Raw genomic sequence first — 17,492 nt, 5'->3', positions numbered from 1 at the left:
CTTTCTTACAAAACTTGATGAGAAGGGGTTTTAACGGAGAACAGACTGGATTTGGCTTTTTAAATATAACCAATTATTATTTCATAGCAACGATCGACGTTAGCTGTTTAGAGTCTGTTGAATCAGAGAGCAGCAATACACGTGTCTGTAAAATAACAAAGGCCAACTTTAAGATCGTTTAAACTTATATCCTGCCTAATTTCTGCTACTCCGAAGTCTCCGATAAAGCCTGCTGCTCCTTTGGGCGCACAAGCAAGCATTTGAAAAGCAACGCAGATGGAGACGGGTGGTATAAGATTCCCAGCGGGCGCGGAGCAACGTTCCCATCTACATCCACTTACTTCCTCCTCCCACTCTTTCCCGTGCAATCGGGGAAGGGGAGGAGGAAGAGAAGGAGGAGCGCTAGACGCCAGCCAATCCGGTGGGTGCGAAAGAGCCAGCGCCTCATTTGAAATCTTGCAAGAGAAGAAAGCTGGCCGAAGGCAGGGGTGGCATAGCTAAATAACAAGCGGTGCAGGTGAGTTGGAGTGAAGGGAAGAAAGGCGAGATTGGCCTTTTCCCGTCCTATTAGCTCCATTATAATTGTAGTAGTGATTAGATTGATTTGTGGTGATGGAAAAGACTCTTGGAGAGTCCCTTGGACTGCAAAGAGATCAAATCAGCCAGTCTTAAAGTAAATCAATCCTAACTGTTCTTTGGAAGGAGGACAGATACTGAAGCTGAAGCTCAAATACTTTGGCCACCTAATGAGAAGAGGGGACTCTCTGGAAAAGATCCTGATGTTGGGAAAAACAAAGCAAAAGGAGAAGAGGACAGCAGAGGATGAGATGGTTAGAAGTGTCATCAATGCAATAAACATGAATTGGGATAAACTCCTGGAGAAAGTGGAGGGGGGGGGGCTGGCGTGCTATCGTCCATGGGGCCACAAAGAGTCAGACACAATTTAGTGACTGAACAAGAAGTGATTAGCCAAATCCTTGATGATGTTTTTAATCTTTGCAGGGATGCAGAGATGTTTGCTTTTGCTTCAATACATAATGCCAGGATGGGGGTAAAGGTCTCTGTGTGTTTATCAGTCCCAGAGCCCACCCAATGCTGATTTGGGCCTAGAGATTGGTTTCTCAGCTAGTTACTATGACTAAGGGAAAACTAGAAGCTGAAGTCTCCCTGTTACTATTCTAGCACTTAATCATAACTTCCTGCTGGTTCTCACGTCCATAATAATTTTATCTGATTTATTTATGCAATGTATTGCTTGTCCCCAAGGGATTGATGCATTATATCTCCTGCTTTGCATTTCTCACCATTGACATCATAAACTTTTTTTATACACACCCTTTTACTGACCTATGGCAACCTCTTTGGTTTGGCATTTAAAGGGAGGAAACCAAAAGCAAATATCCTTTTCTGGAATCTTGAATCAATCAGGAAATAACTTAGAAAAATAGCAGATTTCCCACAAATTCTATACTGGGTGGTGGTGGGTGGATAACCTTGATCAGGTATACTCTAGTTCAGTGGTTCTCAACGTTTGTGTGACGGCGACCCCCGTCACACAAACATTATGCGCATGCGCGGCGGTGCCCCCATGCGCGGCGCCCATGCGCGGCGGCACCCCCTGAGGGGAGAAAATGGCGGATCGCCGCCTTTGGCGACCCCCGAAAAATGGTCGATCGACCCCAAATGGGGTCGCGACCCATAGGTTAAGAACCGCTGCTCTAGTTGATAAATAACTGTTGTTAATAGGAAAGAATATTTGTAGCTCAGTTGTAACATGCAGCTGAAACCCTGTTCTGGGGAGTAAACCTTTTGGGGTCTTTAGTGCTGAGTTTCGTTTTTTTATTTTTTTGCAGATGTTTCATTACCCAACTAAGCTACCTAGTTGAATAATGACATTTCTGCAAGAAAACAATCAATTATGATTATTATATTGAACTTTGGACAAACCTGGGATCATAAAGTCAGAATATTTTCAAATTAAAGAATTTAGAACTGGCACGTTTGAAAAATTGCTGCTTGTCTTAATGATATTTATCTCAGTGTTTTGCACAAATCAGTGCTGATTATTCTCCCTATAGTCAACAGGTTAAATTTTCCAAGTGGTAGCCCTTCACATACTTTAAGGTTCTGGGTTTCTTTATTTAAATATCTTTTAATAATAAAAAAAATCAGAAGTAGGATCCTAGCCTGCAGCAAAATCAATCAGAGCCTTGAGCATTAAGTTTATTTCTAAGAATCTCCATCAAGAGCCAGTTTGGTGAAGGTGCTGGGCTAGAAACCAGGAACCTGTGAGTTACAGGCTTCCCTTTGACTCGAAAGCTACTGGGTAACTTTGGGCCAGTCCCTCTTTCTTGGCCCAAGCCATCTCACATGGTTGTTCTGGGGAAAAATGGAGGAGGAAGGAATATTATTTCCTTGAGATCTCTCTCTCTCTCTCTCTCTCTCTCTCTCTCTCTCTCTCTCTCTCTCTCTCTCTCTCTCTCTCTCTCTCACACACACACACACACACACACACACACACACACACACACACACACACGATAGAGTAAAAATATTAATAAGCCCTAGAGAATATTTAGGAAAAATAAATCTTGGGTGGTTGTTGAGATGTTGAGGGAATACATTGGAGGATAGTGGATAAAGAGGATAGTGGAAAGCAATCTCAATTTCTTTCTAATTAAGGATTGACTACTGACTGATCACTCTTTAAGACAACCCTTTTGCAGGCATGTCACTGACAGGTTAAATGTCCCTATTATCCAGAAAGGTAGACAGTTCTTTGTAGGGGATTGCTCAGCATCTATCAAATAACGTTAACAACACTAGCAACAAGAAGTATTCTTTCCCCCCATGTTGTGAACTTGTGGACTAGAAATTTCAGTGGGCATTTTTTTTTCTTTTAAGGTTTTTGAAGAATCCAGCCCTGGGGAAGGATGGCATCTGTGTTCCAAACTATGGGATCAAGCATCGGCTGGCGGAGCCATCAAATCCTGTCTGACTCTGAGGAAAGTCCCATGCCAGATCGATTCAGGAAAAGATCTTCTCTGAACATAAATAGTGTACGGATGTCCCTCCGGAAGAGAATGCCTTTAAAAGAAGTCAAAATGAATTTTGATGAAAATCCAACTTGGGAGAGCCTGGAAGCTAAGGAGAAAAGCTCAAACCTCCGGATGCTTACAAGAACGGCCAAAAATGTATTTGGAACGATGTCACAGGTACAGACAGAGTGTGATTCATGAGAAACTAATGAATTAAGCAGATATGCATCTATGGTCTAGAAAGCTGATTGAACTTTGTTTTGAAATTCTCAGATTTTTTTTTTTTATTGAATTTTTTTTCAGAAATTTTACAGATAAACATCCACCCCCCCCTCCCAAACCACCCCACCCTCCCCCCCCGACTTCCCAGAAGTGAATATAGGATTATTTAACAAATTTTAAAAATAACGTTTACAATTTATAAAATAATTAATAATAATAATAAAAATCGTAATCATAATATATATAATAATAATATACATAACATAAACTTTAAAGTGAATAATATATACTAAAAAAAAAAAAAGAAAAAAAAGAGGAAAAAAGGAAAAAGAAAAGAGAGAGAGAAAGAAAAAAAGAAAAAGGTAAACGAAAAATAAAACATATATAAAAAAGTATATGAATAATAATACATAAAGCGTAAAAAAAAAAGAAGAAAGAAAGAAAAAAAAAACAATCATTACAAGTTATAGAAAAGCTAAATAATATTTTTCCATATCCAAATTATGTTGTATAAAATTTATCTATTTTTCCCATACCGCAAAAAATTTCTCTTGAGATTGCTCCTTTAAAAAAGCCGAAATCTTTGCCATTTCTGCCAAATACGAAACTTTATAAAACCACTCTTGTAAGGTAGGCAAGGATTCCTTCTTCCAATATTGTCCTATTAACAGCCTAGCGGCTGTGATCAAATTTAACATCAATATAACCTCCTTAGCATCACAATCAATAACGATACCTAATAAAAATAATTGCGGAGTAAATTTTACCCTCTTTCTAAAAATTCTTTGAATATTCCACCATATCTTAATCCAAAAAGCTTTTATATGCTTACACGTCCACCAGATATGATAATAAGTAGCATCCAAGTATCCACATCTCCAGCATTTCGGCTGTAAATTAGGGTACATAATGGACATTTTCTTTGGATCAAGGTGCCATCTATAAAACATCTTATAAAAATTCTCTCTTAAATTTTGCGCTTGTGTGAATTTAACATTTCTTATCCAAATAAGTTCCCAAGTATCCATTGAAATCGATTCACCAATATTCTGTGCCCATTTAATCATACAATCTTTAACTAATTCAGATTCTGAATCCAATTCCACTAAAACCCCATAAACTCTCTTTATATGGGTTGGCCTTTGATCTCTTACTTGTTTTAGAAGAATTTCATCTTCTCTGAGCCAGCCCATTTTACAATCCATCTTCCATCTATCCACTATTTGTCTATATTGGAACCATGAATAAATTAGATTTTCATGTGTTAATTCTTCCAAAGATTTTAACTGCCAGTCTTGGCCATCCCATCTAAGTAACTGTGCATAAGAGACCATATCCATATTAACCCCTTTCCTTATGCCTTCTATGGCATGCCGAGGTATAGCCCATAATGGTATTTTGAAATCACATTTATAATACTTCCTCCACACTCTAAGCAAAGAGATTCTTATAATATGAGACTTAAAAACCCAATCCACTTTTTTATTAAATATTAAATAGGCATGCCATCCAAAAAGTAAGTCCCAACCTTCCAAATGAAGTATTTCTATATTTGTTAAATTCACCCAATCGCTGATCAATGTTAATACTACAGCATCATAATACAATTTCATATTTGGTACCTTAAGTCCGCCTCTCTCACGGAAATCTTGCATTATTTTAAGTTTCACCCTTGGTTTTTTCCCTGCCCAAACAAATTTATTAATACCTTTTTGCCATTCATCTAAATTACGTTCACTCTTTAAAATAGGTAACATTTGAAACAGAAAAATAAACTTTGGCAGGACATTCATTTTAATAACTGCAATTCTACCCATAAGGGATAACTGTAAATTGTTCCAATTTTTTAAATCCTTCTGTACCTCCGTCCACAGCTTTTCATAATTATTTTTATACAATTTTGCATTGGAAGCAGATAATATAACCCCCAAATATTTTACCTTATCAACAATTTCAAAGTCTGTTAACTTAACTAGAACCTGTTTATCACCATTAGTCATATTTTTAGCTAATATTTTAGTCTTATTATTATTAATTTTAAAACCAGAAACACGTCCATATTGTTGGATCAATTGTAATAATTTTACCACCGAACAAGTAGGTTGAGACAAAGTAACAACCAAGTCATCTGCAAAGGCTCTTAATTTATATTCTTTTTTATTAATTTCTATTCCTTTTATTTCTTGAGACTCCCGAATTTTAATCAACAAAATTTCCAATGTTAAAACGAACAATAACGGAGATAACGGGCATCCCTGTCTTGTACCTTTTTCTATTACAAAAGCCTCTGACAAACCCCCATTTACAATAAGTTGAGCAGTCTGTTTTTGATATATATTAGATAATACTTGTAATATATTTTGTCCAAAATTCATCTCCTTAATTAAACATAACATAAACTGCCAATTCACTTGGTCAAAGGCTTTTTCAGCATCCAAAAATATCAGGCCTGCAGAGACTTGGTTATTCTTTTCTAAATACTCTAATAAGTTAATGATTTGTCTGACATTATTTTTCATATACCTTCCAGTTATAAAACCCGATTGATCCTTATGTATAAGCTGCTGCAAGATCCCCATAAGCCTGTTGGCTAAAATTTTTGCAAAAATTTTATAATCCACATTTAAAAGAGATATAGGCCTATAATTTTTAGGCAATGTAAGATCTTGATTGTCTTTTGGAATCAGTGATATAAATGCATTACGCCAAGATGGAGGGATCTCTAACCCCTGTAATAAGTTATTAAACAATTCACACAACGGTTGAGTCATCTCTTCTACTAGAGTTTTATAATAAATAGATGTCAACCCATCCGTACCCGGCGCTTTGCCCAATTTCAATTGTTTAATAGCTGTAACAATTTCTTCCTTAGTAATTAAACCATTAATCTCTTTTTCCTGATCTTCTGTTAATTTAGAAAAATTAACTTTACCTAAATAATTGTTTATATCTGTAGTTTGAATATTAGTACTCTTGTATAATTTTTGGTAGTATTCTAAAAAAGATTTCTTAATCAATTCTTTCTGATAAACCAATTTACCATTATAATTTATTTTATCTATATTCCTCTGTTTCTGTTTCTTTCTTAACTGATAAGCCAACCATCTCCCTGGTTTATTAGCGTTACAAAATATATTTTGTTTCATAAATAGCAAATTGGTTGCAGCTTGATCAGCCATCAACATGTTAAATTGTGTTTTTAACAGTTTTATAGCTCCTTTCACCTTTTCATCTAAAGGATTTGAAATTAGGAGTTTCTCTTTTAATTTAATCTCCTCTTCTAAATCTTTACGTTTCTGAATCTGTTTCTGTCTATGCAAGTTATTCATTTTTATCAAAATACCACGCATAAAAGCTTTACTTGCATCCCACACCATTGACATTGATGTTCCCTTATTCATATTTAAAGCAAAATATTCCTTTAAACATTCCTTTAGTTTATGAACATTTTTTTCTTGTTTAAATAAATTCTCATTCACCCTCCAGGATCTCCTGTCTTCTTTCTCAGCAAACAGTTCCATCCAAACTGGACTATGATCAGACAATGTCCTAGGAAAAATTTTTACATTCTTCACCCTGTTGTATAAATCTGTTGTGATAAAAAAAAAATCAATTCTTGAGAAAGATTGGTGTCTATCTGAGAAGAAGGTAAAGTCCCTTTCTTCTTGGTTACGTTCACGCCAATAGTCTCTCAATTCCCAATCTTCTTTCATGTCAAAGAAGGCTTTAGGTAGTTTAGCCTGTTTAAAAAAAGTAGAAGAGCCTTTTTTGTCCTTTTATATATCTAAGACACCATTCCAGTCTCCCATTAAAATCACAGATCTATAATCCAACAAGGTTATTTTCTGATGTAGCAACCTGTAGAATTGCTCCTGTTGCTGGTTTGGTGCATACAGCCCCACAATAAGAATTTTCTTGCCATATAAACCAAGTTCAAGCATAACATATCTTCCATGAGGATCTGATTCTAACAGGATAGCAGATAAATTCTGCTTAACATAAATTACCACACCCCCTTTTTTCCCAGGGGCGGGAGATACAAAATGAGATCCCAAACGAGGATTGTTTAAGTATTTTTGGTCTTTAGATGTAATATGAGTTTCTTGCAAGCAGATAATATCATTGTTGTGTTGCTTTAAATAATGGTAGATTTTTTTTCTCTTTTGAGGAATATTTAATCCATTAACATTCCAGGTCAGGAGCTTTGCCATCTCCCTTGGCCTTGAGCCTGGAGAAGATCCCCTCAAATTCTGCTACTGAAGAGTATGTTGCAGAGCTTTTGGGTCTTGCTCCTCCCACCGGCATTGAGACAATTTGCTGAGTAGATTCTTTAATTTCTTTTTCTTTTTTCTGTTGTTCTTTTTCTTTACGTTTATGTGCTGCACGGGTCATTCTCTGTTCTTTAACCTCTGCTTGAGACATCCATACCACCTGTCCAGCAGTCGTCGCACCTGTACCTTCAGGTTTCTGTTCCATCTCTTTATCACTCAGGACTTTGTACATCATGGGCAAAGGTGAGCCTGCACCCAGGACCGTTTTGTAAAATTCCTTAGCTTTAACAACTGTGTTAAGTCTATAACGTGTCCCCGCATGGCTCAAAACAATACCCATCGGAATCTCCCATCTAAATGGCATCAGTCTTGCTTTAAGTTCATTTGCTAGAAAAGCAAAATCTTTTCTGCTTCTTAAAATTTTAGGTGGAATTTCCTTTAAAATAATAATATCTTGGGCAGCAATCTGAAATCTTTTATTGTAAAAAATTTGCAGAATCTGATTTCTCAAAGACTTCTTAGCAAAATATATCACCACATCTCTAGACAGATTCTTCTGTTTTGCAATCCAAGAATTAACTCTATAAATTCTTTCCACTTCCCCACGTAACTCATCTTTATCTATATTCAAAATAACAGCCAAGTCATTAATCACCATTTCCATCAAGTCTTGGGTTTTATCTTCTTTCAGGCCTCTTATTCTCAAAGCATATTCCATCTGTCTATACTGGAACATGAGAATATCATCTTGTGAAGTTTCCATTTTTTTCTGCATATCTTGGAATTTATAATCCAAAAGTTCTACTGTTTCTTCAATTTCCTCCACTCTAGAATCCAGCTTCACGACCACTGAGGCCACTCCAGATAAAGCTAAAAGTATGTCATCCCTCAAAATAGTATTATTTTGTTCTAAAAGCTCCTTCATCTCTTTCTTCATTTCTTCCTTGCTTTCAGATTTATTCTGTTCCAAAAGTTGCTTCATTTCCTCCCTGAACTGTGATACAGCATTTACCATTATTTCTTTAATGTCTTGTGCTGATGTGCCAGATGGGGGAGGTGAAGGTGGAGTAGTTTTAGGTTGCTGCACTGAGAGTATTATTTTAAGTTGTTGTTGCACAGTAGAAGTAGCAGGAGAAGAAGTTACCTTAAGAGCTGTAGTAGCTGGTTGCCATTTTGAAGCCATTTTAATTTATCTTTCTTTCTTCATAAAAATACCAATAGAAAATAAAAAATCCAAAAAATTAAAAATAAGGTAAAATAGAATAAAATAGAATCAATTTAAAAACTCCCAAAAAATAATAAAAAAATAAATAAAAAGGAAAGCAGTATTAAGCAACAGTTCAGCCAGTCCGTCTTTCAAAGGAAAAAAAAACTTTCAAAACGCCATTTTACTTTCACTCTCACTTTTCCGCCCGCGAGAAAAAAAAGGAAAGCTCAAAAAATAAAAAAAAAATCAGCACATACTAAATAAACTAAGTAAACTAAAAAAAAAATAAAATAAAGCTAAACTATAAATAAAATCCTTTAAACAGTTCTGTCCGGTTTAAAATTACTCACGGTTACTTTAAATACGGAGATGGTAGCGGCGTTTCGCTTTGTTTCCGAAGAAACAAAGACAGCTGAGAGGCGGAGAAGGCAATGAACTCCGAGGGAGCACTCTTTCTACCCCCCTAAAATAAAAATCCAGGGAAGGTTAAGAGGTTCTACCTCTATTCATGCGATCTCTACCCCTTCCCTTCGCCCGGGAAGAGGATTGCGAGCCGCGGGCCAGCTGATGAACGCTGTGCTCCGCGGATCTGACACCGTCTCAGGAGGACGGCTACAAAGTAGCCGCCATCTCCACCGCCTTAACCACCGAAATTCTCAGATATTAACATGTTTTTGCTCATTAAGGTATCTTTTGATGGGAAATATTTTTTTTAAACAAAACCAAAATAGAGGTACAACTGATAGGGAATTTTGAATGGAAAGGCATTATGGCTTTCTGAATTAAAAGTAGCAGCTGGTACAGATACTCTTCGTAATCCATTCCCCCAGGCCAAGGATAACCACAGCGAGCGAGTTTAAAAGATGGCATCCATAATCATGCAACTGAAGGCCTGTTCTGAGGAGTAAACCTCAGACTTACTCCCCAATGAGTGTGCTTAGAATGATTATAATTTTATTTATTTATTTATAAAACCCATACACTGCCCATTTGACCTAAGTGATTTTGATAAAATATAATTAAAAGTGATTATAATGATAATAGAAAGGGGAATGGTTTTTATGACCCGTGGATACATTTTGCACATTTTTGAAAACTTTTTCAGATTTCATCAAGCTGCTAGTTGCAATCTGGAGAATATCCCCATTATCTCCTAATGTCAGTAAAAACTGCCTTTGTGTTTCAGAAAATGCAAAGAAGCTGCCAAGCCCCCTCTCGTGCTTTGGCAGCTTCATTGGCCAAGGACCCCAGAGGCAAGAGCAGAAGTTCCACAAAACCTCCAAATCTCTCTCCCCGGACCCCTTGTCAAAACAAGAAACTGGCTTCCATCTCAACACCAACATCCAGCACAAGGATTGTATCTCCATCCAGCAAGAAGTCTGGGTCCTGTCAGCGTAAGAAAAACCTGCCTCTCCGGAGGTCCATGAGGGCTGCAGCCTTGAGAAGCCCATATGGTTCTCCAGTTTCTCTTGCTGTGAGAAGGTAAGTAGAACATTTGCTAAGCTAAGAGATAACATGAGTGAGCCACTTTCTCTTCCTGAGATGTTTTTTGATTCTCCAGGGCAGTCTAACTTGAGATTAGCATTAACTAGGTCTATCCTTGATTAAACTTTTCTGAGCTCAGACAAGGTTAGCTAGATGCTGTCACCTTGAATGATTTTTGCTAAGCTAGTTGCCTAATGATGAGAGAAAAGAAAAGAGTGTCTTCCCAATTTGCTACCAGCAAATCCCAGGTCCAGAGTCAACACATTTCTGCTACTCTGGCTTCTCAATGTAGATATTCCAAATTATGCTACTTTTGTTCCATTTAACCACAAAGGTTCATCTTGCCTGTGGAAATGCATTTTCTCCTTTGTTTATAGTCCCTTTTCCCACTCTCAGGCACTCAAGACAGCTGACAAGAACATGCAAAATAATCTATTCCAGTTTGAAATCCAGTTTTAAAATGTAAATAAATAACAGCTTTAACCTTTTTTTTAAAAAAAATAGCTGAATCCCTCCTGAAATCCAATGGCTATGCCGGTATTTTGTGATAATGTGGTCCGCCAATTAATCGTGAGGATATGTTTGGCAATATTGTTCTGTTCTGAAAAGAGGGGGAACGAACTGGAGACAGAAAAGTGCCATCCATTGGTGGGCCCAATTCACTCTTCACTTTTGCCGGTCTCTCTTTGTCATGGCAGGCAGCTGGATTGTGATTTGGAACTGGTCTCAACAGGCATTCGTCAACTGAAGCGCCTCTCTTATGCTTTCAACGACATCATTGTTCAAGAGGAGAGGTGAGTTCCAAAATGGTCTTACCATTCTCATCCCTCTGTCCATAATGGTGCCTGCAATCAGGCAATTGTTGGACTTCAGATAATTTTTTGTGTGGATAAGAGCATAGGCTAGAGTCTTTGTTGTGCCACCTCAAAACAGCAGGAAACCTTGGTGTCCATTCCCAAACACAAGGGACTCTAGGGGACAAATGATAGCTTTGGACAGGTTACCGACATCCTTGTTCTGACTTTGCAGGCATCTCTTATAATGCAGGCTTGGAAATCGGGGTGATCAAGCTTGCTGAAAAATCACACATTCCAGTTTCTTATCACCTTGAAATGGGAAAGATGAAAACTGTAGTATAAGCCTTAACATACAGGTAGTCCTCAACTTAGAACCATTTGTTTAATGACCGTTCAAAGTTACAGTGACACTGAAAAAAGTGACTTATGACCATTTTTCACATTTATGACTGTTGTGTGCCAAATTTTGATTCCATAGGACTCATAGATCCCAGATTTTGGATGCATTCTGTAAGTTAGCTTATTTTTGAAGTCTGCAGATCAATCCAAAATATGTCCTCCTTTGGTCCTATGAAACACTCATCAGCAACTGGCAAGTTCCGGACCAAATCTGCCTCTTTCATGAACTATTTGGATTCCAATTGCTGAGTCTGCAGTGTAAAAAGTGTACAGGTATTCCTCAACTTACAATCACAATTGAGACCAGAATTTTCATTGCTAAGAATGGCGGGTGTTGCACCCAATGTTATGACTTTGTTTGAATGGCTATTAAGTGAATCACTACAGTTAAGCAAATCATATGGTCATTAAGCAAATCTGGCATCTCCCATTGACTTTGCTTATTTGAAGCTGGCTGGGAAAGTTGCAAATGCAATCACATGATTCCAGGATGTGCGGATGATACCCAATTGTATATCTCCACCCCGTGTCCTTTCAGTGAAGCAGTCGACATGATGTGCCAGTGCCTGGAAGATGTGAGGGTCTGGATGGGGGTGAACAGGCTTAGACTCAACCCTGACAAGACCGAGTGGCTCTGGGTCTTGCCTCCCAAAGGTCAACCTGATGGTCCATCATTAGTCCTGGGGGGGTAAATTTACCTCCCACAGTGCAGGCACGCAACTTGGGTGTCCTCCTGGACTCACAGCTAAATTTGGAACAACATCTATTGGCTGTGGCCAGGGGGACCTTTGCCCAGGTTCGCCTGGTGCACCAGTTGCGGCCTTATTTGGACCGGGAGGCTTTACTCACGGTCACTCATGCCCTTGTCACCTCAAGACTGGATTACTGTAACGTGCTCTACATGGGGCTATCCTTGAAGAGCGTTCGGAGGCTGTAGTTGGTTCAGAACACAGCCGCGAGAGCGATTGTGGGCGCGCCAAGGTACGCCCACGTGTCACCTATCCTCCGTGAGCTGCACTGGCTTCCTGTGGGTCTCCGGACGCAATTCAAGGTGTTGGTTATCACCTTTAAAGCCCTTCATGGCATAGGACCAGGTTACTTACAGGACCGCATACTGCCGCACAGTTCCCAGAGACCGGTGAGGTCCCACAGATTGGGCCTCCTTCAGGTCCCGTCGGCCAGACAATGTCGGCCGGCGGGCCCTCGGGGAAGGGCCTTTTCTGTGGTAGCTCTGACCTGGTGGAATCAACTTCCCCCCGAGATTCGCACTACTCCCACCTTGCCGACCTTTAAGAAAGCCATTAAAACTCTCCTGTTCCGGCAGGCCTGGGGCTGATGTCCCCGGGGGGGGGGGCGGGATACGATCGGACATGCTGTATGAATATACTTATTTTACTGTTTTATCGTTATATTATTGTTTTAATTTTGTACGCCGCCCTGAATCCCTTGGGATTGGGCGGCATATAAATTTTAGAAATAAATAAATAAATGTTGTAACTCATAAATCCATGCTGGTTGTGAAGCGCCAGAATTTTGATCACTTGACCATAGAGATGTTGCAATTGTCGTAAGTGGGAGGACCGGTTATAAGTCACTATTTTCAGAGCTATTGTAACTTTAAGTCACAAATTGCAGTGCTTTTTTTCTTAAAAAAAAAAGGTGCCGGAACTCACACACGTCATACAACCCACCTTGCCTACCCTACAAGGTTCCATCCCAAAAAGGTGCCGGAACTCCATTCTGGGTGTTCTATGGGAAAAAAAGCCCTGACAAAATGAATGAATGGTTGTAAATCAGTTGTAAGTCGAGGACTACCTGTATAAGAGCAGTATTCCCAGTCTTGTGTTTTTAAGGACTGCTACTTGCTAACAGGGACCTAACTCTCATCTTGGTGGTCCCTTTGAAGTAGTTTGAATGTCATTATCATTTCAATTTATAAACCCTTTATTCCTAATGTTCTTCTCATCTACTAGTGATATGACAGTTGCTCTGATTTGTAACTGAAGATAAAAACCATCAAGGTAAAACTTGTCTCATTTTTTGTCTGATCTACTTGGAATTCATTAACACACACACAGATTGCCTGCATGGAACAACCCAGCTCTTTAACAGGTTAATATGCATGCAAAAGTTGTCTTATCTCTTGTTATCTGTGATAGTACAACTACAGTAGAAACAAAATGTGACCAGAGTCCCTTCAATTGTGTTGAAAAACAACATAGGGTCTTACTAATTTAGGGATGTTGGTTGAGTTCTTTGCCCACCACAGTATTGCCCTCCAAATTGCAAAATGTGGCAACTCTTGCTCTCTTTTCCCAGATGTTCTACTTCTAACTGTTGGCGTTTTCTAGAGTGTTGCGCAAAGAGAGGGAAATAAAAGTCTTGTCCATCTCTGATTCCTTGACTGTCTTAACTTTTCCCATATGAATAGTGGGTTTTCTTGAAATTTGGACAAGCTTCCTTGCCATTAATGATGTTTACAGGGCAGTCAGCCCCAACCTGGTACCTGCTAGATACTGTATCTGGATTTTACTTACATAATTCTCTAATAAACACAGCTAGAAATTGCTTCTTGAGCACAACAGATTGGAGAATACCTTTTTAGGTTATGATTTTGCATCATGTTAAATCATATTTAGTTTGATCTTGCTACAGGAAGATCTGTGGTGTTATTTGCAAGAATATTATTAAACTGTGGAGAAATTTTAGAATTCTTTCCTAGCGTCTTATGAAATTTCAGTGCATGTTTAAAATATGTATACCATATTTTTCTGTCTGTAAGACGTACCCTTGTATAAGATGCTCTGGCAGGCGAGTTTCTCTGCACCGATCAGCTGTTCGGCGGAGTGCCGAACAGTTGAGATGGCAAATCCGGAAGTTTGGCTGGCCGATGATCTTGCCCCCTCCCCCCTCCTGTTAGTGGCAAGCCCACAGGGGCTTGACACCTCCACCAGGCGGCATGGGAACCCGCACAGGCATGTCCTGGGCTCCGGAGGTTACCATTATTTTTCCGTGTATAAGACGCTGCACTTGTTTAAGACACATCTGATTTTTGAACAGGGTGTTTGCAGGAAAAAAAATAGCGTCTTATACACGGAAAAATACGGTACTTTGAAATACTTAATTTTGGAATTCTTAGACACCTTTTAGAGATTTTGTGGATGCCCTGATAATGTTAACACCAGGTTTGTTAACTAAGCTGTCACTGCTGGTTTTGCACAATATACAGCTAAAAGAATATCAGATGCTAGATTAACATTATGGGTATTGGAAGAATCTTCAGTTAGGTTGACTGTTATAGTGCAGCTTGAAAACTGGATTTCAGCAGTTATTTTTTTCTGACACCCCTGATTTTATCTACTAACTCCACAGTGACTTGACTAACTCAAAATGAAGAGCATGATGTCAATGGTAGTTCTATGCTACCTCTCAATGTAACACTCTTTTCTGTATGTTGTTTCTCTAAATGTTATGTCTACTCAGAATAGAATTAAAGTAAATAATATGGTTGACCTTACAATAGAGTTGTAAGAGTTTGATAGAGTTTGGTATTTGATGCTAAAAACTGCGACCAGAAATATATAACCAGTTCAGATCAGTAAATGGATCTTGGTTCATGCCATTTCTGGATTTCCTGGTAATTTGCACTGAAAAAATCTCTATGCAATTTTAATGGATTACTGAGTTAATAACTTGAGTGCACTTAGATATTTGTCCAAACACAGAATGTTGTGTGAACATTCTTCACACAATAGGCTCTCAACATTTGTTGTTATTTATTATCTCAAGCTGAACACATATTATGACTGCATAGCAGCTAAACCACTGGATGGAGGGCATAGGTAGGATGGGACCGTGTCACATAAAATGTCTAAGTTTTACCCTTTTATCATTCAGTTATTTTTATACAAAGGATGAGACATGTCTATTTCATTGTTCAACAGAATCAATTTACAGATGAGATCCAAATTTCTAGAAATATTAGAATTTGGATCATAAGAATTCTAGAACAGTGTTTTTCAAACTTGGCAAGCAACATGCTGGCAGGGGAATTCTGGAAGTTGAAGTCCACATATCTTAAAGTTGCCCTGTTCAAAAAATGCTGTTCTAGAGCATTATCCTTATAAATTTGCTTTTCTAATGCCTTTTTACAAATGCTTCCTCCAGGCCAGACATGTCAAACTCAAGGCCTGATCCAGCCAGTAATATGTTTAGATCTGGCCTGCAAGCAGATTAGTAATAGGAGGTGATTGAGTTTGTAGTGTGCACGTGTGTGTGTTAGCTGAAGCGGGGGTAGCACCAGAGAGGCCTGGGGGAGAGTCAGCTGGAACTGGGGCTGGGGCTCTGCTGAGGCCCCGGGATTGGCATGCGTGGCTCCAGCTGATCAGGGCTTCTGGTGGCCTTGGGGATGATCAGCAGCCACAAGCAATCTTCAGGCAGAGAAATCAGCTGGAACTGCAATGTTGCCGGGGCTCTGCTGAGGCCCTGGGATTGACACATGCGGCTCCAGCTGATCAGGGCTTCTGGCGGCCTTGGGGGTGGCCGGCAGCCACACACGGGAAAGAGTGAGCCAGTGACTTGTCTGCCGTGGGGTTTTTCTGAGGAAGGAGAGGCAATGTATGTCCTGTGATGCTCTCTTGAGCAACATTCCTTGGTGATAACAGTTGTTTCTTCTTGTCTGCAGAGATCAGGCAATCCTAAACTATTATGAAATCATGGCACAGAACATTCGGACGATGCAATTGCAGTCTGGAAGCCTGGCTCACTGTTTTCGGAGGCAGGCAAGGAGAGTGCGGTGGACCTGCAGCAGCTGGGCTGAAAATCACTTCAGATAGTATTAATCTGGAAACATTTGAAGGATGGTCTTTTGTATGTGTTTTAATAAGCTTTTAAAATCCATATTGAATCCACTCCAAATAAGCTTGTATTGTAAACTGCTACCTTATAAGAGACCTCAAGGGTCCTTCTTATAGACTATGTATTCAAGTTTCTGCACTGAAATTAACTCTATTTATAACCTTAAGCCAAACTGAGGTTGCATTCTGGACTTTTTTTTCATTGTTACAGAGTCTTAACAACTTTACTCTTTAATCCATACCTTCTTTCAGCATCTTATTCTCATTATGCTGGGTTTAATGAGTTGTTGGAACTGTGTACTCTGAAAGAAAGAAAAAGTACAAAATGTAGTATGGAATTCAACTTTCTCAGAATATTTGATTTAACTAAAATAAAACACTAACATTCAGTTTCTTATGGCCAAAAAGATGTCTAGAAGATTATTGTAATATCTTTGGGCACTGGATATGTTGTTCAGAAGCCTCCAGATTCAAGATCAACTCCACACAGGTAGTCCTCGACTTATGACTACAATTGAGCCCAAAATTTCCATTGCTAAGCAAGTCAGTTGTTAAATCTGTTTTGTCTCATTTTATGACCTTTCTTGCTACATTTATTGAGTGATTCACTGCATTATTGTTAGTAACATGGTTTCCCCATTGAACTTTGCTTGTCAGAGGTTGCAAAAGGTGATCAAATGACCCCAGGACACTGCAACCATCGTAAATACATGCCAGTTGCCAGGCATCCGAATTTTGGTCACATGACCATAGGAGGTGCTTCAATCATCATGTGAAAAATGGTCAGGAGTCACTTTTTTCAGTGTCAATAAACAAATGGTTGAGAACTACACAATATCTGTGGGCAGCAGATTTTAAGAAGCCATCAGCGGAAAAGATACAAATTAGGGTTGACTAGTTTAGGAGGAACATCAAGATACTAAGCCAAGAATAGAGAATCATATGATGGCCCTTTTTAATACCTGGAAGGAAGTTACAAAGAAGGAAGTTTATTTTGTTCCCAATGGTAGCTGAGGAAAATCCCTCTCCTGAAGTTATTCTTTGCAAATAGACATAAATCCTTGGCAGCAATAAGTTGTAATTCTTCCATATGACAAGTATTTTTTTAAAAAAGGAAGATTAAAAACCAATACAAAGTATAAAAACAGAAATCAAAGAAAGGTAAAAGTTGAAGGAAAGTTAAAAAAGAAAAAGTTACAAAGACGGGGCTTCCAGTG

General features: G+C 38.8%; 1 protein-coding gene across 1 annotated transcript; it reads left to right on the top strand.

Moving 5' to 3' along the window:
• Nucleotides 1–349: 349 nt before the first annotated feature.
• PIMREG (PICALM interacting mitotic regulator) lies at nt 350–17,105 on the top strand. Its single transcript, XM_039346292.1, has 5 exons — nt 350–517; nt 2,905–3,215; nt 9,925–10,220; nt 10,922–11,017; nt 16,104–17,105. Exons 2-5 carry the CDS (start codon nt 2,934–2,936, stop codon nt 16,252–16,254), a joined length of 825 nt encoding a protein of 274 aa, XP_039202226.1. The 5' UTR covers nt 350–517; nt 2,905–2,933; the 3' UTR covers nt 16,255–17,105.
• Nucleotides 17,106–17,492: the final 387 nt, after the last annotated feature.

This window comes from Crotalus tigris, unplaced genomic scaffold (assembly GCF_016545835.1).
Source record: "Crotalus tigris isolate CLP2741 ecotype Arizona unplaced genomic scaffold, ASM1654583v1 scf7180000017987.690289119674:8195010, whole genome shotgun sequence".
Classification (NCBI taxonomy): domain Eukaryota; kingdom Metazoa; phylum Chordata; class Lepidosauria; order Squamata; family Viperidae; genus Crotalus; species Crotalus tigris.
This window is presented reverse-complemented; position numbering and strand designations above follow the sequence as displayed.

What these genes read in the sequence shown, in the direction of transcription:
- PIMREG (XM_039346292.1), top strand. Translation starts at nt 2,934, where the DNA reads ATGGCATCTGTGTTCCAAACTATGGGATCAAGCATCGGCTGGCGGAGC. An exon ending in TATTTGGAACGATGTCACAG is followed by an intron (nt 3,216 to 9,924) that starts GTACAGACAGAG and finishes TTTGTGTTTCAG; the next exon opens with AAAATGCAAAGAAGCTGCCA. An exon ending in ATCATTGTTCAAGAGGAGAG is followed by an intron (nt 11,018 to 16,103) that starts GTGAGTTCCAAA and finishes TCTTGTCTGCAG; the next exon opens with AGATCAGGCAATCCTAAACT.